At 53.8% G+C, this 18,783-nt stretch overlaps 3 protein-coding genes across 3 annotated transcripts; 1 reads left to right on the forward strand and 2 right to left on the reverse strand.

Moving 5' to 3' along the window:
- The first annotated feature begins 203 nt into the window (after nt 1-203).
- On the forward strand, nt 204-3,836 carry VE01_06546 (uncharacterized protein). The gene is made up of 4 exons (XM_018275991.2): nt 204-1,796; nt 1,852-1,879; nt 1,941-2,568; nt 2,617-3,836. Exons 1-4 carry the CDS (start codon nt 1,587-1,589, stop codon nt 3,251-3,253), a joined length of 1,503 nt encoding a protein of 500 aa, XP_018129115.1. The 5' UTR covers nt 204-1,586; the 3' UTR covers nt 3,254-3,836.
- A 2,147-nt stretch (nt 3,837-5,983) lies between these two features.
- On the reverse strand, nt 5,984-7,522 carry VE01_06547 (uncharacterized protein). Its single transcript, XM_059463809.1, has 2 exons — nt 7,094-7,522; nt 5,984-7,037 (listed from the first exon to the last, which is right to left on the reverse strand). Exons 1-2 carry the CDS (start codon nt 7,266-7,268, stop codon nt 6,523-6,525), a joined length of 690 nt encoding a protein of 229 aa, XP_059319590.1. The 5' UTR covers nt 7,269-7,522; the 3' UTR covers nt 5,984-6,522.
- Nucleotides 7,523-12,520: 4,998 nt separating this feature from the next.
- VE01_06548 (uncharacterized protein) lies at nt 12,521-12,820 on the reverse strand (the record flags this gene model as incomplete). Its single annotated transcript, XM_018275993.1, has 1 exon — nt 12,521-12,820. One exon carries the CDS (start codon nt 12,818-12,820, stop codon nt 12,521-12,523), a length of 300 nt encoding a protein of 99 aa, XP_018129117.1.
- Nucleotides 12,821-18,783: the final 5,963 nt, after the last annotated feature.

Here is an 18,783-nt window from a genome sequence, read left to right on the forward strand (position 1 = left end):
CCCCCTCTCATCACACCAGATACGACGATACGGCCGAACCGCTGTATGCGGATTAGATACACAATCAGCGACAGGGATATCTAGACGCGCGCGCGGGCGTGGCCGAGGGCGGCTGGGCGCGGTTCGTGTTGGGGGGGTGCTGCGCCACACGCTCTGGCCGGGAATGTGGGGTTGTGGGTGGGGCGGGGGAGGTGGGATGTCAGCGAGAGGATTACTGTACTGTGGTGCGTGCGGAGTTTTGTGGAGTCTCGGGTTTTGGGGGATTCGGGAATTCGGGATTTTGGCGACTGACTGACTGGGGATTTTGGGGTTCGGTGATTGAGGGAAGGGGAATGGCAATGGGTGAGGTGAGGGAAGAGGTGAGGATGGGGAGAGAGAGTTGCTAGATATGTGGTGGCTTGAAGGATCGTGGCGCCAACTGTGGTGTACGCACGCCACAATGTGGCTGGTGCACTCACCTCATCATCCATCCTTCTCAAATTGGACACAAGACCTCAAAGAAACGCAGGAAGGAAGGAGCAGTGAGCAAGAGCGCCACTCGCTCCTTCCATATCACCCTGTGGCGTCCAGACCCCTCCCGCCTGCCACATGCTCCTCCCTTTCCCCAAACGCCGAATCCAGAACAGGGAATTCACACGATTACTTATCTCACCCCCTCCCTGTCTGCCAACTTAACCTGTGCCCCCGCCGCCGCCGTTGCTGCTGCTACTACCCTACTGCTGCTCTTTGCTCCGCCTTTCTGCATGGGTCCTGCGCTTACCGCTTACCATATCCCCATCCCTTCCCATGGCTAAGAGGGCTGATTTTAGGTTGTTTCAACATCCCGGGCCACAGTGTGGCTCCGCTCTCTCTCTCACTTAGCCCTGGGAAAGGGGGATAGAAGTAGGAAGGAGGTAGATGTGGCTCACCACCCCACCAATCCCCGAGTCCTAGTCACCTCAGGCCACGCCGAAATCTCCTCGGCTTCGAGAGCTTCCGCCTCAGCCTCACCATTCTCACCTCATCTGCCCCTCCCCTATCCCTCCCCCCGCGCTTGCTGTGTCCAACCACCCCCCTAGTCGTCGTCTGTCCGAGTGCAACTATGGCAGTTTGTGGAACTGCTGCCTCCCCCGTCTCTTGGCCTAATGATGAACCGCACACGCCCGTGCCGCCGCGCCGTTCGCTCCAGGCCTCGGGGACCAACGTCACGACGTCTAGCGCTCACGCCATGGGGTGGGCTGAGGCACCCGTCATTAACATGCCATGCCTGTCATCGGTTGTGATTGGGTTTTCGGTGGCAGCTTGAGGGCAGGGCTAGGGTGCATGAACCTTAAATGGTGGGAAGGGCGCACACGGATGGTCTGAGGATTTCGTCTGTGCCTCCTTAGAGCTGTTGTGTGGAAGGAGCGAGGCAGGTGGTTGATATATTACTGCTCGTGTCTTCCTTCCTTTCGTTCTTTTACCAGTTTTACTGGATATGACACACGGCTACTTGACACGGCTACTTGGTTACTTGATTAACATTGATACGCACCTGCCTCCGATCGAACGACTTTCGTAGATCTGGGAAGGTGCGAAGGTGAAGAGGCACACTTCGGTGCGCCAGTATGAGTGCTTCCTCCAGCGGCTTGACGTTACGTCCAGGCAATAACGTCCGGGTCAAGTCGGAGTCTGACATTGATCCGGAGGCTTACTTTGATCCGGAGACGAACGTGGATGGATTCATGGAGGACACTCCGGAGGCCAGCGTGGGGGAGGATACGAGGTCGGACGTCGAAGAGACCGAAGAGGAGAAGAAGCTACGCAAGAAGAGAGAGGTATGATCTGTCCTTCTGTTGTGGTACGATCATAATACTCACTCAGTCTTTCTAGTATAACCGCGTCGCCCAGCGAGAATTCCGTAAGACTATCTCCCCCTCCCAAACAAATATATTGACTGCACAGTAGCTAACACCGTCCAGGCCGACGCCGCAAAGATAGAATGACCAAGCTTGAGCAAACCCAGAGCGTCACGGTTACTGAGCAGAACAATGAAATCTTTCATCTTCGCAGGCAGAACCAAGATCTGCGGGCACAGAACGAGATGCTCAGGGCACAGGTCTTCGCCTCCGGCTCCGGCTGGCACCCCAACGAAGGCATGGCCGGTCCACCTACCGTTCCGTCGTCGTTGTCGTCGTCGCGCCGCCACAAGGCGTCCATTGACTCCTCTGCCTCGAGTATCTTGGAGTCAATGACCTCCGATGGCTCAATGATGGAGGTGCTTGGGACGCCTAACATTCTGCCTGCGAACCAGCTCGCCATGACCTCGTCGATGCTGCCAAGCGCCATGAATGCATTTGCTGGCACCATGCCGTCGTCGGGCAACATGCAAGGCATGCAGTACCCCACTGGGTATCCGGCCGGTTCGAGAGCTGGCCCTCAGGACAACTCGGGCGCCTACGACTTTAGCTCGGTAGCAGCGGGGACATCGACATTCCAGACCATGGGCAGCATGCCCTATACTATCTCGTCTCAATCTCAAGTTAGAACGCAGCTATCTCATCCGAACCAGCAACCGTCCTCGAGCCGATCTATGGCCGATCAGTCAAAGTAAGTCTCCCATCTTCGCGTCTCTAGCTCTCACTAACACCACACCAGCCCCATCGCCATGATGGCCGCCAACCGCATCAAGATCAGCGCTGCGATCAACAACCTCTTCTCGCTACTTATCCAAGAGGCCCCATCCTTTCCCCCTCCCGCCTCCAACCAGCCCTGCCCGCGCCACCTCCAAATCCTCTCCGCCATCAGCGCCTCCCTCCCCGCCCCCTTCCGCCCAACCCCCACGCAGCTCACAACCGCGCACTACTACGGCGTGGACATGATCCCCTCGCCCACGCTGCGCGACCGCCTCTGCCGCGTCGGTCCCGACGTCTCCGCCGCCTTCCTGCACGACTTCGACTTCCTCGTCCTGGTGCCCAACGCGGACATCCAGCACCGTCTGATCATCTGGGGCGAGGAGCCGTTCAACGAGTTCAGCTGGGAGTTCTCGCGCGAGATAATCGCGCGCTGGGGGTGGCTCGTCGGGCAGCCGTGGGCCGAGCGCGCGAACTTCTGGCGCACGCAGCGGGGGCTGGCGCCGCTGCCGATGCCGGTTGAGGCGCCTGAGGGCAATCTGTGGGGGATGTCGCAGCAGTTGCGCCTTGGGGCGCTTGGTGGGGAGTCGATGGTTGGGAGTGCGGTTGTTGGGATGGCGGGGTTGGGATTGCATCCTCATAACCAACACCATATGCAGTAGGCGTTGCAGCTTGCGCATCTGTCCTTCCCATTATTGGTAGAGTGGACGATGAGTTTGTTTGCGAGATGTGCACTTTTTTGAGTTTTGGTGGCCTATGGCGTAATGGATGGTGGAATGGAGTAATGGTTGGTGGGGATACAAAAGGTGTTTAATGGGGGAGGCGGTGTTTTTGGGGTGTTTTAATGGGGGCGTTTCGGGGGCTTGCTGAATCTTTATGATGATGAGGCATGAAACGAAACGACATTTTGGGGATATGGATAATGAGGCGGGCACTCTCGGTTGGCGTTATTATATCACCACTCATTGGGATGGAGTTTGGAAGGGAAGGAGCCTGGCTGGATCTGAGGCTGGGGTATATATTTCATTCTTTTTGGCTGACTGAGTTGGTGGTTGGAGGACAAAGGTTTGATCATCTTGAGCTGTGCTCGATTAGAGATGTTTGGATTTTCTTTCTGTGCTATTCTGTACTTTTATGGCATGGTGTAGTATGGGAAGAGGATTTTAGGTAGTTTTTAGATTCCCTCCATACGGTAGACGTTTCTCGGTGGAGGGGGGAAGGGGATAATATATATCATTCACTGACTGTGTTTCGTTTTTTGGGCGTGAATTGTGACGCTGTGATGCTGTGTGTGAAATTGTATAAATGCGATCTCCCACATCCCCACCAATAACACAACTGATTGCATAATCAGCCAGTAGGAATAAAGAAGGGTCTCTCTCACACTCATTACAGTAAATCAGCCCTTAGGAATAAAGAAGGGTCCCCTCTCACACATCCTCCTCCCTAGTCCCCTATCCCAACCTTCCACACCCCTCGACCTGTTTCCATCCCCAACCCCTTCCTCGCCATAACCTCGTCACCACCACACCTCAGGGACCTCCCTCCCCCCACCGATGAACGCATAATTTTTGAGATCTGACATGTCATGACGCTCACCCTCGACTAGTGTCCCGAGCCGATCTGGTTGTTGACACAAATGCTTAGCTATGCGCTAGTGTGGTGGTGGGGGAGACCCGGGTTTGTGAAGGGCTGGAACGAGGATGTATGATGGTGGGTCGTCCGGGGGGGGGGACTGGAGGCTTCGTTTGTGATTATGGTGGGGGGTTAGGTGGAAGGTGATGGAGGGGGGGAGATCGGGATCTGCTGGCTGAGAGATGGCGTGCGAGGCTTTGAGATGAGGCGTTCTCGGGGTCGATCGGGCGGAGATGGATCGATTTCGTCGTAACGAAGAGCATTCTAGGCCGACTCTAGGCTGAAGTCACGAATCCCTCGAACCTTTTGAAGTACATACACACCGTAGGAAGGCCGGTGGATGCACGGCGCAGGATTGCACCGCTTTTAGGTAGGTGGGTGTTAGGTGGTGGAGTCTGGTGAAGGAATCGCATCCTTCTCGGTTATTGGGGGTGGGTACTGCGGGATCGATTACGCGGCGCGGTAGATGAGGGAGATGAGGTCGAAGACGGGTTAGTAATAGATTTGGTGATGGGGGTTGTATGGGCTGGAAATACGAGGTGAGCTAGGTTTGGAGGGGTGAAGTCGGACTATAGGGGATGGTCGGGGCTTTCCTGAGGCTAGAAATGCACGCCGCTCGGCATCATGTCGGGGGGGTTTTTCTTACCACACTGCGGCTTCTCTATCATATCGTTATGTTTGCGCGGTGGTTGTTGAGGAATGCTATCTTGGGGAGCATCATTCTTGAGCTGCGCGCTTCATATGGGAGGGAACGTCAAAGGCAAAGCCGCCCGGGTTGATGGCAGAAATGGCGATTTGGATATTAATAGGGTTGATAGGGGCCCTTTCTTGTGGTCGTAGTCAGATAATATATAAATACTGTCAGTTATGAAGTTATCGTCACCGAATTGTAACCCGTCACCGACACCACCACTCTTGCTATCATCACTGCACTTACCGCCACCACCACCCTCGCCGCCGCCCCTTTTCCGTCACCACCTACCACCCCACCACACTGCCAAAAGTCCAAGCCAGGAATCGAGCACACTGGTGCCCAAAGGCTGATGTGACGGGTGGCACAAGAGCAACCCCGTGTCTTTTATAGCAACAAACACTCTTCCGGTGCTATGGTTTGGATTGAGTTCGGGCGGAGGGGGGCGGGTGTAATATAGGGGTTGGATTTGGTGGGTGGGGGTTAACTTAGAATTTGACGGGGTTATTGGATTGGGTGGTTTGAAGATGTTGAAGTGGTGTTCTTGTGAGATGTGTGAGAACTGAGCTTTCCGACGAAGATGTGGCTCACACAGCGTAACTGAGAGTAACAGGTGCAAGACGTAGACAGTAGAAAGTCTTAGACTGAGAGTGAACGATTGGGTTTGAGAGATAGTAGGTGTAGACTATAAGAGATGTTGCTATAACACCCTTCGTTGCTCATTTCAACCACCACAAATGCACGTAATTGTAGACTAAGGTCTAACAGATGATTCGTGGTCTGATACTGCTGCTATGTGAGAGTTGGGGGTGAGCTTGGCGTGTGAAGTGCTGACAACGACAACGGTCGTTGGCCATAACGGGGAAACCGAGGATAATTTGTTGTCATGTGCAATAGCAATTTACAAGTATGTCAGCTTACCAGGCGGTGTTGAGAAAAACTCAAGGGGAGGGGAAAGTGATCCAAGCAAGCGATTTGATCGTGTTTCTCGGGGAGTCTGGTTATTGTTGAGGAGGTCACAATGTGCACATATCACGACTTCATACTGTGTGAGAGAAGGTAAATCGTATAATGTAGCCATCAGTCTTTCTAATTCATCCCCTCATAAATCTAAACACACCCTTACCCACCCCTCCCTCAAGGAGCAATATACCACCCAAAAAAGCACGCGCGAAACAACACAAACAGCAGACAGAGTAGGACAGAATATTCCATAAATAAAATAAAACAAAGCAGGCAATTTTGGCGCCGAAACACCGAGCGGGTATTCCATCCCTATCCCAACAGTTTGTTTGTTGCCCAAAATGCTCCCAGTACCAGCCGCTGCATAACCCACGCTCGTTTCCATCTACCAAACACCGCTCCGGAGGTCAATAAAAAATCCCATGCACCGAGTTCCCATTCCAGTCCGTCATAAAAGTGCGTTACACCCACCAGCCAGCCAGCAAGTCCGCTCGAACATCTCAGCAGAGAAAGTCTCACATCAACGGCTCCGGCGACCAGCTCCCCCTCCCCGTCTCAAACAAGGCGTAGTTCTCCTCCTCGCCCACAACCTCAAACTCAAACCCTTCTCCAAGCGGCGGCGTCTGAATGTAGTCGTCAGTCTCAAGCGCCGAGCCGCAGATCAGGCAGACGCGGACTCACAAGCGGGTCGTCATAAGCGTGCTGGATATCCAGTCCCGCCATAGCAGCATAGCTCATCCCGAAGGCGTTCAGCTCCTCGTCATTCCGCTTCGGCTCGTATGCCGGGCGCGGCGGTGCGGCATACTCATAGCCTCCCGTGGTCGAGTAGGGGGTGCGAGCGTAGGAGGGGTAGAAGGAGGTTTCTTCCGGGGCGGGGTAGGGGGCGTAGCTGAAGAGGGGGGGAGTGTGGGAGGCGGCGCGGTCGAGGGGGAAGAGGTCGTCGGCCGGTTGCAACGGGGGGGTGTATTGGTGCGGGCTTTGGTATGTGGCGCGCGGTGAGAGCTTGGTGGGGCGGTTCCGCGAGGAGGAGGGTGTCTTGTGCATGTTTGTGGTGGTGGGTTTTGAGGGCTTGAGCTCGGCGTGTGATTGTGGGGGGGAGGCGGAGGAGGAACCGGCGCGGCGTTCGAGGTCTTCGAGGCGGCGCTTGAGCTTTTTGCCTAGGGGTGGGTGTTAGGAGGCTGGGAGTGAAAGGGGTGGATGGGGGGGGACGAACGGTAGTTGCGTTGGGCGATGCGGTTCTGGATGCGGCGACGCTCGGCCAGGTCGGAGATCTGGGTCCAGTCTTCGTCGGGGTTTGCGGAGGGAGAGAAGGCACTGCTAGTGCCGTGGTTGGCAGGCAGGCGGTGTGGTGCTGCGGGAGCTTGGTGGTATGAGTATTGTTGAGACATGGTGAAGATATTAGATGGCGAGGGTTAGGAGGAGAAGAGTGAGAGGAAAGCAAGTTCAGGATGAGAATGCGAGCAATATATCACAATGTGGTGATGTACACAGCAACGTATGATAGCGTCGTCTGAAGGATGGAGAGAGAGATATGGAGACGGGAATGAAGTGATAAGGCAAGCTTTTTGAGAGGCAGCCTTGGGGTGGAAGGATGCCGAATATATATATTCCTTCGTTTGTAGGTATATGCAATGCAGCCTACTTCCAGTACACAGTACCCATACCAACCCAAACGTATTTATATATATACAACTTGTAAGGCTGTGAAGTGAGTGGGCCATTGGCTGTTAGGAGTGACTGGGGGGTTAGGGAAGGGGGGTGGGGGATGTTGCATGGGAGACCCATGCAGTGGTTTACCATGGCGGTTTTAGCAAGTGTGTGTGCGCAAGATGCATGGTGTCTTGGTGTCTCTTTTCATACCCACCAGGTAAATCCGCAGTCGTACTCTGAAGTACTCGGAGTACCTTGACATACATACTTTCCCGGGCTTGAAGAATAGGTACGGATTTGGACGTTAGTGGAGACGAGAGCGGCATGGGAGGTGGCATAGTGGGAGAATAGTGGGAGAGTGGCAGGATGGCTGAGAGTGGGTGTGGAACGGCGAGCTTCTTCTGGCCTGTTTTTACTGTTTTAGAGACACGCCATTGGGGATATTGAATAGCCGGATGGATAGCTGGTGGAGAGCTGGTGGAGAGCTGGTGGAGAGCTGGTGGAGAGCTGGGTAAACAGTGATCAGCCATCCGTGGGGACGTTGACGTTGACGTTGCCGTTGACGTTCCCTTCCCCATTGTAGCACGGGACACGGTCGGCGTTGCGAGTATCCCCGACGGGGACTGGCCTGTACAAACAGAAAGGATACTACATCCAGTAGTAGAGTGAACTGCGCACAGAGGAGGCGGATGACCGGAGTGGCGGAGGTAACAAAATGAATAGAATAGAATAGGATTTCCTAGTGGGGATCTGATCTAGGTACTAGGGATAGAAAGAGCGAGGGTTGGTGCTGCGAGAAGGAAGGAAGGGAAGCTTGTTAGGTTAGAATGCATGGTAGAATGGCCGGTAGGATGGCTGCTAGGAATAGGTAGGAAGGGAAGAGACAAAGACACTGCTGCACCAGCAACAGAACCCGTACAGCACAGCACAGTCACTACAGCACTTCACCGGCCAGCGCGTCTCACACCGCAACCCATAGTAGAGCAGGCACACACCCAGGCACACAGGCTCGCTCCGCCATTTGGGCTATGGGAAAGGGCCTCTACAAGGGTCATCTACTGCCAAACTCTGGAGGGATGGGCAAGCCAAAGGGCGGAGATTCGGTGTCAAACAAGGTGCAGTACAGTGGAGTACAGGCGCTATACTATAGGCATGTATCATACAGCACGCACCTGTACACACGATGCATATCGGACCTGCTAAACTGCACACCAGTCAAGGCAGCAGTATCACTGTGACTCTTCTGTTATGTATGAATGTGGGGTTACACATCCATCTGCAATCTTCGGTTTATCCTGCTTCTTGTCTCTTGTTACTTCGGTCTTAGCTGTGGCTTCTTGATTCAGTAATCAAGATCAGATCACCTCCTTGTTCGATATACGTACGACCGAACCCCCCCCCCGGTCCAGAAATCCTCTCATTCACACTCACTACTCACTCACTAAAGAAGTATAGGTACCAAACACCTCCCAAAATACTCTCCAGTACATCTCCTCCCACGTGTGCCCGTCGCCCGTCGCCGGCGGACCTCCGCTTGAAATAGCCCTCTCTACGCGCTAAGTCCCCTCCACTGCCCGCGGCACAGCTTTAGCCACGATCCCCCTGCCAAACCGTCTTCCTACTCCCAAGTAGAGTAAGTACATTGGTAAAGCTACCCTGATCCCTCACCAGCCACGCCCGCTGGGAGGGCGTGTGCGCAACCGAGCCGCTGACGAAGACATGACCAAGGGAAATAGACACGGCAATAGCCATCTACAGCCGCGAACGCTGTGCGTAGCGCCGTATCAAACTCGTCTGGGAATAAAAAGTTGTTGGGAAATGGGCGGATACTAGAAGTCCCTTAACTACTAACCCCGTCCACACAACCCTGGCTCCCACGCGGTGTTATAGGTGGTGCCGGGTTTAACGCGCAATCTGCGAGGGCTTTGGTAAACGCACTGATGATGGGGGAGAGGGAAGAGGGAGGAAGTGAAGAGTCACCTGGGGATTTTTTCTTTAGTCATTCATGATCGTCGCCGCGAATCCCTCCTAACGTGTCTCCTCTCCGGCACTTTCGCTCATCTCTCTCCACTTGGTCAGTTCAGCTTGTACGTACAGAATCTCCAGCCCTACTGTATACGGACGTATGGTACTGGCAGTGTGTTGGCAGAAGGAAAGAGCCGGCATCGTGTTCTTGACAAATGGCAGAGCACGCAACCACCTCAGCTGCGGTTTCCATCCCGCCCTGAGAGCGTGGGGTTCGCGCCTACCACTGGTTAGCACGCGTAGATAAGGAGTTGATGTGGGCGATTCGGGCGATTCGGAGTGCTGCGCAAGCACCGACGATCGTAGTCGCCAGCGATGGGGACCTAGTGATTGGCCATCCACGTGTCGGACATTTATGCACGGAGATACGGAGTCCCGGTACGGAAAATCAGGAAGGAAGAGAGTGGAGGAGACAGGTATTTCAAATTCAAATACCTGGTTGAAAATAAATGCCTGCTAGGAGTATAGTACAGTACATTAGCTATAGTGACTTTACTGATTGTGGAGTTAGTTCATCCAGACTGCCGTTTGGCGCTCAGACTAAAAGGCTTGAAAAGGATAATAAGGCAATTTACGACGCTGGTTCGTACTCGCAATGGTGCCGAAACATTTTACCGTTCAGGGCCTGGGCTGTGAATATCAGTACTCTAGGGATTCTAGCGTAGGGACCCGTCCCTGGACGGCCACCACTATGGGCCAAAACTCCCAGCATCATTTGCAACCCAACCTCTGACCCGCAGTAGAGGGAGGGCGCTCGCCATAGGCCGGTGTGGCTAGTACGAAGTACGAAGGCAGGAGGATCTATGGGATGAAAATACGCAATCTCGCAACGACGAGCGATGAGTGGCCAGCACCGCCCAGCCCTACGAGCTCCTCCCCATGTTTGGTCCTGAGGAAATTGGACGGTCGAGCCCTGCGCTGGGATTTTTACGTCAAAGTCAATGGGTTGACGCAGGGGCGCTGTCGCCTGGCCATGTGTCGTGGTGGTGGGGGAGGGAGATTTCGAGCACCCGTCCGTGAGTTCTTCATGTCGTCGTCAGTCGTCGGTCGTCGGCCGCTCGTACAGTATGGAGGACCTACGATTACGGGCTTTGGTTGGGGATATTGGGATATTGGTCGCCGATTGCTTTCTGCTCTGATGGTGTTCTGTGTCACCACCTCTCGTATTGTATTGTATAGCACTATACATACAGTACCGTGCCTACCCACGATGATAGAGAGATCATCACCATCGGCTATCCCGGGTACGAAGTCCCTCAGTCTCTCTATCTCCTGCCACAAGAGGCAATCGAGGACGCGGCGTGTTGCGAGGCAGAACCGTGGATGCATACGTACGGGAAGGATGCAGGCGCATAACCGCGTCTTTTTCGTCCCAATTACTGTGATAGAGTTATGACGTGGATGCACAACATCAGCCACAGCGAGCGAGGGTATCTTCGTCGTCGCAAGTTTCGCTCGATAGAGTAGCGGCCTGCTTCAAACATACCAGGAGCTCGTTGGTACTGGAGAGTAGCTACTAGAGGAGAGCTTGTACACTACTACTACTGCAGCTGGCAGCCAAAAGACACATGGCGGGGGATTGGGCGTGTCAGTCACACCCCACTACCCCAGATGCAGTAAGTAGCGGCTGTCCTCATCGGCCCGTTCTCATGAAGATGGTAGGTGAAGTGGTAGAGGTGGTTGAGTAGAGCAGAGTAGCGACTAGGATGAGGCAGGAATATTCCGTAGAAGAGAATAGTAGAGTAGAGGATGCACGAAGTACTTGGTGTACCAAACCGTACAATCATCGAGAATCTCGTACCATCTGTACTTTTTCTCCGATGCATAGGCTATGGCTTGGAGGCGTTGAATATTACAGGGTCTCCTATACGAGTAGTGGCATAAGGCGTGGTTGTGGTCACAGCACGGTTGATTAGTTTGGCACTAATGCACTAATGCACTAATTTCTGGTCGAAGGATCTGAATATTCCCTATTTCGTCGGGAAATGATGAACTCCTCTGGATCCCTTGCGGCCTGGAAGACTCATCCTCCATCCTTCCTCGTATGCTATAATCTGCGAAGTATGATATGATCCCCCTCCGTGGCATATGAGAAGTGTCTCTAAAGCTTAGATCAGAGAACATACAACACGCCAAGAACAACATTCTTTCCTTTCCTCAACATATCTCCTGTGTCCCAAGCTGCAAAAGATGCACGGTCGTTTGTCAGCACTCTGTATCCATTAAAGCCTGATGACTGATTACTCTCCCCCCCTGCCACCTACCAGCCCCGTTTGTACCGTCTAGTATCCAGTAAAGTTAGTTCCGTACTGTACGCCACCGTACACTTTACTACAAATACCACATAGTACATATGGTAGGGTGCCGATTCGGTCGAGGGCGATCCAGGCCATACCACCTTATTTACCACACTTCAAGCTATGCCATAGTAGTTCACAGGCAGCCAGTCGATCTAATCTAAGAGCCAGCCAGTCCAATAGGCGCCATGGCATGAGATAACAAATAATAAACGCACGGAAAGATGCACGGCTATAGCATAATCAGACCAATCACGCGCGAAGCTGTCGCGACCCTAAATCAAGGGAATCCCTTATTAGTGAAATCACTATGCCCGTCACGGATTGAGTAAATGCCGCTTGCTCCTCAATCTAGATTTCCGACGGTATTCGCGCTCTTCCCTAGACAGAACAGCGAACTCCGCGTCTAGCAAAGTCCCCGTCGTACTTACAAACAGAAAACTCCGTACTCAAGGTAACTATGACACTTGTACGCACGTATGTAACCACCCTACCCGCAAAAAACCGAGGCTACAACCTCCCCACCACCCCTCCACCAAATTTCAGCCTCGCAAGCCAAGACAACCCACCACCCCACACCCCCCGCCCGACAAACGCATCCCTGTCCTCCCCCCCCTGTCCCGACACTTCACCGCACCCAATATCGCCTAGCGGCTCATGCAGCCCTCTCAATCCCTGCTCCAGCCAACCAGATGCTCTGAATCGGCGCCAAGCGGGGTGACAGGGGAGGTGGACAACGGCGAAGTGGCGGAACAGCGATCGTTGCGATGGAGGTGACGAAGGTGATATCGCTCTTCAGCCCCCAATATGCGGCGGTTTGAGACGGGGTCGGGGTGAGGAGAAATGAAATGGAGGAGAGATGCACCGGAATCGCCGCGCGTGAGGCGGGATGGAGTAACGGCGACGCCGACGGTGTTGGGGAGAGGGAGATAGCGGGTCGGAGAGGGCGAGACTGGCGGGGGGACCATGCGGAGTTAAGACGGAGAGCGGAGCTATAGGGACGGGGTTGCGGCCGTTGGGTTTCTGCCGCGTGGGAGATTGCGGCCGCTTGGTGCGCTTGGTGCTGGATGGGGGATTTGTGAGGGGGTGACTTGGTGCACGTTGGGATCATCAGTGGGTGCCCGAGACCGAGGGCGGGACACAAACACACGCCTTGGATGAGAAAGGAGGCATATTGGGGGCTGCTATTCCCGATACGGTGGTATTCAAGCTGTCGACTCCTTCTGCATAGCAAAGCTGTGCAGAAGTGCTATGGTTTAGTTACCGGATCCTACCGGGTCCGCAGCTTGATGTTGAGAGCGCGGCCCACTGAGCCCTACGCCCTGTGGGGTTGTCAATTTTGACAGAGCAGTTTGTACGTACTACTCGTACATCACAGTTTGATGAGTGTACTCATTTCTACAGAAGTCTACGATCCCGGACCTACAGAGTGCTTGGGCGTGGCATCAACGTCCAAAACGTCGTCCAATCTGCCCCTGAGGCGTGAATCAACCCTCTCCTTTTTCCACCCCAAACCTTCAAATATCAAGCTCAAGAATTCAGGGGCACGCACCCCCGATCTCATCCACGTTTCCGGAAGATTTTAACGGCTGTTACTGTACGCCAGTCAGCGTGGTTGTGGTGCAACGCTGGCACCGTACATTACAGTACCGGTGCATTTAGCGGCTTCTCGTCGTGTTCCATATCAGCCCCAAGCCTCACCCGCCTGGTGCTGTGATTCGATCACGACCCTTCCTTCCAGATGCCAGGGTGATTTCTTCTGTGGAAGGAGGCGCACCCTTCGTTCCGTTTTCGTCGAAAGGAGCATTCGGCGTTCGCGAATTGCAGGCCACCATGTCAGCCCTTTTAGTACCAAGCCAGCCGTCCATTATTAGACGTCTGACAATGGGACTAGGGGGCAGCACTACAAAAACAGCAACCCAAGGAACCTTCATCCCAAGATAGGTACTTGTAGGTACACCACTTTCTCTCTCTGTCGGGTTCCTACCACACCTTTTGAAGCTTTCACGTCAATTCATCTCCCCAACCCCAGTTCTCATCTCACGACCTTGCTTTTGCCAAGAAATTGTGTCAGCTTCGCTCCCAACTCTCCCTTCCCTCGGGTGCGAAACCAAGCACCGCTTCACACCTGTCGAATTGGATGGCGGAGCGAGCACGCAGCTTTAGGTTCTCACCACCTCACGCCCGCGATGGCAGCAGCGACCCAGCAGAGCGGGAGGGGAGACGTTACCCTCGGCTTCGTGCGCTTCATGGGACACAGACAACATATGATAATACAATTGAGGAATATTGCTCGTCCATCCCCACTGCTCGCTCTACCCGCTCCAATCGTCTCGTCACAACGCTTTGAAAAACGGGCCGAAGAGGAGATAATCCACTTCAGCTCTCAGCCCTACCTTATCGACCCATCAGCGCGCCAGCTCTGCCGCTTCTCATGCCCCTTTCCCCCATCGGAAGGCCTCTCTCCCGCAAGCACCCGTGGCATCATCACCCCCCCTCACCTCCCCAAGCATCACCATTCCACCCGTCAAATACTCCCGAACCCACACGCCTAAACTCACCTTTCTCCTGCATCAGCAAGTACAGTACCGCGCGATACATTCACCGTCGCAGAACCAACCCGTCCTGCAGCGCCAGCACACCCTCGACGCCCCCTGCATCCACGTTGCATTGCAGCGTTAGTCGCGCTACGCTATTGGGAGATGGGCTTGCGAGGGCGCTGCGGCGCGGGTGGAGCGGGTGTGTTCACGGTGGTGTTGTACGTAAATCATGAGGGGGCTGTGTTTGGGCGGGTCGGGCGGGTAAAAGGGGGCTGGCGCGGCGGCTGGGGTTATCGGCGCGTAGGAGATGGCTATTTGCGGGTGATAGGGATAAGGGTATCGGTGTGAGATGAGGGGGAGATAGGGAGGGATTGGTGAGGTTTTGAGGTAGGATCGTGATGTTTGTTGATATTTGTTGACATATAGGAGACTTCCTTGTTCGGCGGCACATCTAGTAGGTACCCTCCAATCCCATCCCCAGCTACTCTCATACACTCCCAAAATACGAATACCCCCTCTCCACGTGTTCATCTTCCCCGGCAGAGTCAAACTCCATCCTCCGCCCAGCTTCCTTCAAAGGTGGGTATACAAAACTTATATTTAGCGCCCCCAGCCGCCCCGCGTGCGAAACGCGGAAACGATCGCTAATCCTCCCCACCAGGCGCAGTCACGCCCCTCTCCCCCCATTTATCTTGGCACCCACACGATAATAGCAAGCGGAAGGATTGCGAAGGATTTGGAACCTAGACGCGCACGTTTATTTTACGATAGAGGGGCGGGGAAGGGTGGTGCGTGGCAGATTGATAGACAGACGCGGTGGGTGAGCCTTGTGGGATTGTGTTCCTGGTGCCGCGGGCGCGCGCGTGTTGCTGAAGGATTACGAAGCATGCCTTCCTATCTTATCCTGATTGAGGGGTCGAGCTCGTTCTTGATGTAGCGCCTGCTATGTCTCAGGGGAAAGCGGGGCTTGGCCGCCCTTTGGTGCTGTGCTGTACTGTACATCGCCATTTGCAGGTGAGGATATTATCCACTTCTGCTCGTATTTCCACTTCGTATTATCACGGTACCTCACAGCTCGGACGCCCTGCTATTCCCTATTATTTCCGCCCGACTGCGCACGGAAAGTGCCACGCGTAGTTGTTCTAATCTACGTGGTTTTTTCTACTCTAGTCGTCACGCACGGGGGGCCAAGACGCGACTCATAGCCAATTGACACGCCACCAAAACGGTGGGAGCAGAGATTAAAGTTAGGTAGTTACGTGATCTAGCGAACGTTTCTCTGCCTCCGACGCGTGTTGGATTGGTGGAGAAGGGCCGACTGGCAGCGGGCTGAGGAGGGGGACCTGACATTTCGTTGACGTAGGATCCGTGGGCACGCCCTCTTGGCTGGATTAGAGGGGTTTATTGGGCTAGCAAGCTTTTCCAGGTTGCTTGTTAGGTGATCAGATAACAGTACCAGAGATGCGAATGATGTGGGGGCCTTGGATGGACGGTTGTCTTGTCCGACAATCCGCCCCCAAGGGCTCGTAACGGTTCGCAGATCGTTGGCCTCGACCGTGCGATCGACAGCGGAACTTGCCTCCTATGCCGTACCATCCGATAACCATCGGTGGGTTCGATAACGCAGCTCTCCCCGCCTCTTCCGCTGCCAGCCGAGGACTGGGCGCCGCCGTTGGGAGGGAGGGCCGGTGGTGCTACTGCTTACGTTGACAGGCGGCTGAGGGTGCTGACTGACTGACGTGTGACATGTTTCCTGCATCGGCAGTTAGTCGTAGCGGCGGAGCTTGGTATTGGGATTTTGGGGCGGACAATTGGTAAGCTGCTGTGGTGTCGATAGGGGACTTTGATCTTCACTTGTTTTTTAGACTGGAGAAAAAGGGGGTCCGAGTTGCGTGGTAATTTGGGAAGCTAGTTTCGGATATGATATCTTGTTTAGCGTTGTTATTTCCCAGTGCAATCTAGGAAAAAGTTGATGATCGCTCGCTGGGGCTGTCTTAAATTTGATTTGTAAGGGTTGCTTTGAAGGATCTCATCCTGTCTCAAATCGTTGCCCGACGTCCCAATAAGGGGGTAGTATGTTCGGAAGAGCGGAACAAGTATTCCCCGCAAGGATCCGCGAGCTCCCCGACATCCCCACAATGGAAATACGCTCGATACGATACATAGTGCCGTTTCTTAACCAAAACAACGGGACTCACGGACTCACGGACTTGAACTTGATTGCGATGTCCACCCTCACCCCTTCCCCCATCACGAACCCCCTCAAAGTACAGTACATCGCTCTACTTCCACGACAAATCCAAACCCATAAACCCATAAAAAAACCCATGCGCAAGTGCGCCACCTCAATATCTCAATACCACTCTGCCTCGCCGCGCGTATAATCTCCCCCATCACCAGAATTCCAAATCCCCCCCCCCAAACCCCGTGCCGTGCACCCATACCATACCCACTGGTTATACTCCAGAAGTGGGTGTGCGGGGTACAGCAAGTACATGGCCCTCACTCAAGCCTCGCACCCAGGTCCAGCCCAGCCATCGAGACGTCATCGACAGCCAGCGTATCCGCTCCCTCCCCGAAGCGCTGCACAGCCCCCCTCGGCCGTCCTCTCGCCGGTGTGCAGTTGCTGCATGCATGTATACGCGGCATGCAGCGTGTCTAAGAGGGCATCAGGCAGGTAGCAAGCCAGATCCCGATTTCCCCTTCACCGTTCCCTACGGACGTATAGTCTGGCATCATCGCGGTGGCTTTGTTGGGGGGAGTCGGGGTCGGGGTCGGGGTTCAGTGGAACGGCCGAACCAGGCCACGAGGGGGGGTCGCAAGGGGGTTGCAGGCAACCAACGACGATGCAGGGTCGATTGGCATATCTAGCCTGCGCACTTGGCGGTGATTTGATGGGATTCCATTTCGCTAGGAGGTTGGTGGTTGTGATGCGGAGTTAGCTGCTTATTTCCCTTAGTTTGCGGGTAGGGGTGTGTGCCACCGTTGCAACAGAGACCTGGAGAGGTGTGCTGGGTTGTGGTGATAGTCACTGGGTTGACTTGCTTTACTGGATTCACTGCTACTATGGCCCGTATTGCTTTGGGGATCAACGGTATCGGGGATGAGGTGGGGCTGCAGTACGAGATATTGTCTCAAAGGTTGATCTAAATCAATCGGTGGGTATGCGTTTTCAGCTTTCTCGTGTTTTCAAATCCTCGAAGTAGGTCTCCATCTGCTGGGCAATATGCTTGCCCCTGACTGAGAGAGGTTGTTGTGGGAGCCCTCGTTGAGCTGGCAAAGACCAGGTATTTGCTTTCTCTCCTTTCTCTCCTTAGCTCAAGGAATAGAACATAGGGCCCCTAGCCTTCAGGTATTACTTACTCTAGTTTGTTGGGTGTTTTGCCCACAGTTTCTACAGCTTCACGTCCCCTGAAGCGCTCTCTTTTTATAATTCCCATTCATTTGCTTCTCATTGTTCGTTGCTTGTATTTACGAGCACCCCCTGGCACAGAGAATGCTTTTTCTTCACTCTGCCAGTTAGTTCTTGAGACGTTTCTGTAAATAGGGGTTTTTCTATGGTCAGACTTCTCTTCGATAGGGGTTCCTACTGAGGGTTTATTTCATTACGCAACTGAGAAAGCTTGAATCCTTGTCTCTATCTTCATTCTTGCAATTCTACAGAGGAGAGTAACTTGCGAAGAGTTCAATATTGAGCGTGGATAGAACTGTATCTCAAGAAACCTCAACAGTAGGCTATCTAAATCCCAAAGAACCCCTTTTGGGACTCTCAGGGCCATCTCAAACTGTCCGGTCCATACGCAAACCCATATTGAACAAGCTCAAGAGTTTTTCTCCTGTCACAAGGCTAACTCATCGTTTCCATTTCAATCATTTCCTGAACGAGCAAAAATCCCAAATGTCCATCAAGCTTCATACATATTTCAAGGACCGAATCTCTCCTGGCAAGGCCATCCGACATCAGAAGCTATGCTGGAGAGTTTGTCGCGGGTAGCAATGAATGCTAGAGTTCTACTTTGGTCTGTTGAGAAACACAAACCAGGAACAGGCTGCCCGTATACCGCCCGTCAACATGCATATCCAACCCAGAATGTGAGTTTTTTCAACTTCTACTCTCATGGATGGTTTTTATCGCAAGGTGGCCTACTTCTTCATATTGTGCTTCGATTTATTCTTCTGATGCGTGTCTATTCGGGCTCATGTAGCCATTTTACTTTAGCCCTTCGAGCAAATTGCAAAGCCAGTCTCAATCGCCTTCTCTTCATTTATTTGAGCACAATATACGGTCTCTTGTCCTGTGAGATGGGGAATTGCACATGCTGGTGGGCTCATTCTCCTCTATCTCCCTGATCCGCTTCCCTTTGTCAAATAGACTGCCCCTGATGGATAAA

The sequence above is a fragment of the Pseudogymnoascus verrucosus genome (genome assembly GCF_001662655.1).
Source record: "Pseudogymnoascus verrucosus strain UAMH 10579 unplaced genomic scaffold scaffold_31, whole genome shotgun sequence".
In the NCBI taxonomy this organism is placed as follows: domain Eukaryota; kingdom Fungi; phylum Ascomycota; class Leotiomycetes; order Thelebolales; family Thelebolaceae; genus Pseudogymnoascus; species Pseudogymnoascus verrucosus.

What these genes read in the sequence shown, in the direction of transcription:
- VE01_06546 (XM_018275991.2), top strand. Translation starts at nt 1,587, where the DNA reads ATGAGTGCTTCCTCCAGCGGCTTGACGTTACGTCCAGGCAATAACGTC. An exon ending in CGTCGCCCAGCGAGAATTCC is followed by an intron (nt 1,880 to 1,940) that starts GTAAGACTATCT and finishes AACACCGTCCAG; the next exon opens with GCCGACGCCGCAAAGATAGA. An exon ending in TCTATGGCCGATCAGTCAAA is followed by an intron (nt 2,569 to 2,616) that starts GTAAGTCTCCCA and finishes ACACCACACCAG; the next exon opens with CCCCATCGCCATGATGGCCG.
- VE01_06547 (XM_059463809.1), bottom strand. Translation starts at nt 7,268, where the DNA reads ATGTCTCAACAATACTCATACCACCAAGCTCCCGCAGCACCACACCGC. An exon ending in CATCGCCCAACGCAACTACC is followed by an intron (nt 7,038 to 7,093) that starts GTTCGTCCCCCC and finishes ACCCACCCCTAG; the next exon opens with GCAAAAAGCTCAAGCGCCGC.